The following is a 3,664-nucleotide window of genomic DNA, read 5'->3' as shown; positions in this document are numbered from 1 at the left end:
ATATATAAAACAGTATACATAAGGCTCAGTACTATCTGAGATTTTTGGCATCCACTAAGGGTTTTGTGTTTTGTTTTTTGAAACATTATCTCCCTCGGATAAGGGCACTCATAGCACCATTTTGTGTTTGCTTCATCTCAAGGTTCTTCGTAAAACCAGACTTTTATAGCTGCAGTGGTTCTTAGGTCTACTCTAATCCAGGGCCTCACTGAGCACTGTAGGAATGTGGCACCTCATGGGAGGATTTACTGGAATAGCAAGCCTCACTATGTGGCAATAGACCTTGCCGTTTTTCTTAGCTATGGACTATAATTTTATCAACTCTCCTTATCCTGCATGTCTCTGACAGAGACATGAGAGCAGCTGCCACTACATAACACAAAAACTCAAAGCCAGGTGAGATAGCAGTCCTGTAATCCCTTTGTGTGGGAGGCAGAAATAGGAGAATGGCTACATGTTCAAGGCCAGCCTGGTCTACACAAAAAGCTACAGGCCAGCTATGACTATGTAGCAACTCTTGTCCCAAAAATAACAAAATGAAATTTGAAAATCACTGGGTTCACTGATGCAAATAAAAGGAGAGGAAAATACTAAAAATTATTCAGTAATAAACATTCTCATTTTACTGAGGTGACAACACTGGTCTATAAAGAGTATGCGGCTGGCCCAGGCTGTATGACAAATGGGGGCTGAATGCAATAACCGCACTACAGCCCAAAGTTCTGAGCGCAGCTCTAGAATCATATTTAATTACCTGGCCACTGCCATGCCCAGGAACCCTCCTTCTTCAGACTGTGTTTTATATTTTCCCAAGTATGTGCTGTATTTATTACTAAACCTTTGTTTCCTAACCTGTAAAATGAGACTATAAGTGCTATCTATCCCCATGGGGTTTCTATGGATATTAAATACAAGACAATGCATTTAAAGCACTTTAACTCTGCCTAGTACAAAGTAAACAACCAGCAAGCTGGCTACAGGCAGTCCCCTAAGCTGTAACTCTGTAAGATACCTGTGGACTGGCAAGGGAAGCGGATGCTAATAACTGCCCATTTAACATTAATTCTCCCTCTTAGACAAGGAACCCTGATTCTGTTGGGGAGAGGGGATTATCCAATTAAAAAGTCCACACTCTATTTAAGATATATACATGGAATTGAAGTGTTTATGTAATAGTTCTATCCTTTTGCCTGCAGGTCAATTGTAATAAATATAGGATGTGATGAGAAAAAATAATAATAACAAAGAAGCCTCCCTTGATTGAGTCCAGGGCTGGTCAATAAAATGAAGATACGTTCATAAAGGATGCATGCCAAGACTCTTTCAAAGGACGTCAGGGATGGTAAAAATGAATGCTAAACTCACGGAGAATTACTATCACTTTTGGAACTAGAACTCAAATTTCCTGAATCTTAAGAACCCACAACATTAAGAGCAGGGCCCCAGTTGTTGCCCTCTATGCACCAGGCTCAAGGCTGGGGGATCATTCGTGTTTTACACTTGACCAGCTAGCTACCCAAGTCACAGCAGCCAGTCTGGGACAGGAGAATTTGGGCTCCAGATATTCTGTTATCCTTATCTTCTCTAAGTTTGTGTTTAAAGCGGTTTCTGGAAGTATAATAAGGTTTTAGACACAAAGTGATGTACTGTACAAAAAGTCTCATAGAACACGTCTGAACAAGCTGTGCCCACGACTGAGCTGCACGACCATGAGCAAATCAGAACTCTGCGCATCCGGATGCCTCGGACAGAAGGCGGGGAGGCCTGGCCGCGCCCACGCGTGACCCTGAAGCCGCGAAGGGAGGCCCCACGCCGGGAGCCAGGGTTACCTGACAGTGCCGCCTCCTCGTCGCGCACGGCGCCCGCGGGCAGCGTGGCCAGGGGCGGCAGCCAGAGCACCAGCCACCACGGCCCCGGCGGCATCACTGCCAGAACGGAAGTGGCGCGGCCTTGGTGCCGGGGCGGGCAAGAAAACAGGCCCAGAGGGGCGGAGGCGGAGCAGGGCGCACTCCCAGCCCGGCGGCCCCGCCGCTGCCCTCCGCGGCCTCCAAGGGGCGCTCAACCGCCTGCGGCCGGGGCCCTTACGCAAGGAGACTGGGCGCCGGGCAGGGGAGAGGGCAGTCTCAGAAACACGCCCGACCCGGATCCCGACCCCGACCCTGACCCCTAACCCCGGACCCGCAGAGTGGGAGGAGTTCCCAGAGCTCCAGAGACGGACCACCCAGGAAGAGGCTTTTGTGCAATCTGCGTCTTAGAAATAAAACCAGCCTCCCCAACATGTCTCTTACTCTCTCCCTCTGCCCCTCCCTCTCTCCCTTCCTCTCTCCTTTCCTTCCTCCCGCCTTCCTCCCGCTCTCTGAAGCAATAAGTTGGAAATTGCATTGTTCAAATAACATATAGCTAAGCTCATAAGCACATCACTTCAAAAACAAAGGGGTTATAAAATGATCATCACCAAATGTATTTCTTAAAATGAGACTGTGGTTTTAAAAAAAAAAAAAATCCAAAACCAACGAAGATATGGTGAATACTCTAAATGTAACCTGCCTGTCTGAGATAAAGATGTTCAAATGAGACCAAACTTGAATCCTTCTCTTTGACTATCCTATCAGATTATTGAAACAATGGACCCCAAGAAACTGGGCTTTCCCCAGGAAACTCCTCGTGGGAAAAAGAGATAACCTAAAGCCTGGGCTGCCCAGAGGGGAACCTTTTCTCCTAGAAAGAGATTTACAACTTGTTAGACCACTTTTCAGAAAGACAGTGGTAGGCGGGTCACACGTTGACTGGAACTGCTTAACTACCGTAACTCTGGCCCTCTGCTTAAACCTTAACCTCTCACTTCAGGACCCTGGAAGATGGACTTCTGGAGGCAGGGGTGTCACTGGATCTCTTTGTCCCTCTTCCCAAAATGGTCACATTGAATAAATCTCCTTTTTCTTTTTTTTCCTTTTTTTTCTTGTCACTATTAATTTAGCTGTTTTGGTTGACTGATTGGAGGACAGGTGGTCAAAGCTGGCTTGTCAGGGCACAGGCTGTGACCCTGAATCCAATAATATAGGATAATTAGGATAAATTTAAGATTTGGCCTTCTTCAGTCTCTGGACATCTATTAATGTGACAGTATTCCATACTTGAAACAACCAGAACAGAAGGGTGCATTGGTGCAGGACTACAATCCCAGCACTTGAAAGGTGGAGGTAGGGGATCAGAAGCTCAAAGCCAGCCTCAGTGACATAGAGAGTCCAAGGTCAGCCTGGGCTACATGAGACCCTGTCTCAGCCCCATTCCCCATCCCTACCACCACCCCCCTCAAAACTAGGGTAAAGTCATTTTCCCTAATTCTGGCCTTCTACTTATAGCCTCTTTAGAGGGCTCAATATGACATAGGTCATTTGGAGGCTGGGGGGGTGGGGTCTCTTTTAAAAATAATAATAATTCAGCCTCATTTTTCTCAACGGCTGAATAAAATGGAATGTCTTTCAATTGCTAAATGCCCATGTATATGTACACCATACATGACTTTAAAAGTTCAGAAATTTTCTTGTAAGGAACTCTCAGGGGACTGATCTTTAAAAATAACCCATCATAACTTGAATTCCCACCATGTCTATCCCTAATTCAATTTTTTTCTAAACTTCTTTGGAATGGCTCTTGCAAGACA

General features: G+C 45.9%; 1 protein-coding gene across 1 annotated transcript in view; it reads right to left on the bottom strand.

The window, feature by feature from the left end:
* Positions 1–2,195, bottom strand: part of Nemp2 (nuclear envelope integral membrane protein 2) — a 25,959-nt gene extending 23,764 nt beyond the window's left edge. The window contains exon 1 of the mRNA XM_008835616.3: positions 1,830–2,195. Coding sequence (XP_008833838.1) covers positions 1,830–1,923 — 94 coding nt within the window. The 5' untranslated portion in view covers positions 1,924–2,195. The remainder of the gene's footprint in view (positions 1–1,829) is intronic.
* Between the last annotated feature and the right edge of the window lie 1,469 nt (positions 2,196–3,664).

The sequence above is a fragment of the Nannospalax galili genome, unplaced genomic scaffold (genome assembly GCF_000622305.1).
Source record: "Nannospalax galili isolate Female #2095 unplaced genomic scaffold, S.galili_v1.0 scaffold115, whole genome shotgun sequence".
Classification (NCBI taxonomy): Eukaryota; Metazoa; Chordata; class Mammalia; order Rodentia; family Spalacidae; genus Nannospalax; species Nannospalax galili.
Note: the sequence above shows the minus strand (reverse complement) of the source record. Positions and strands in the feature narration are given on the sequence as shown.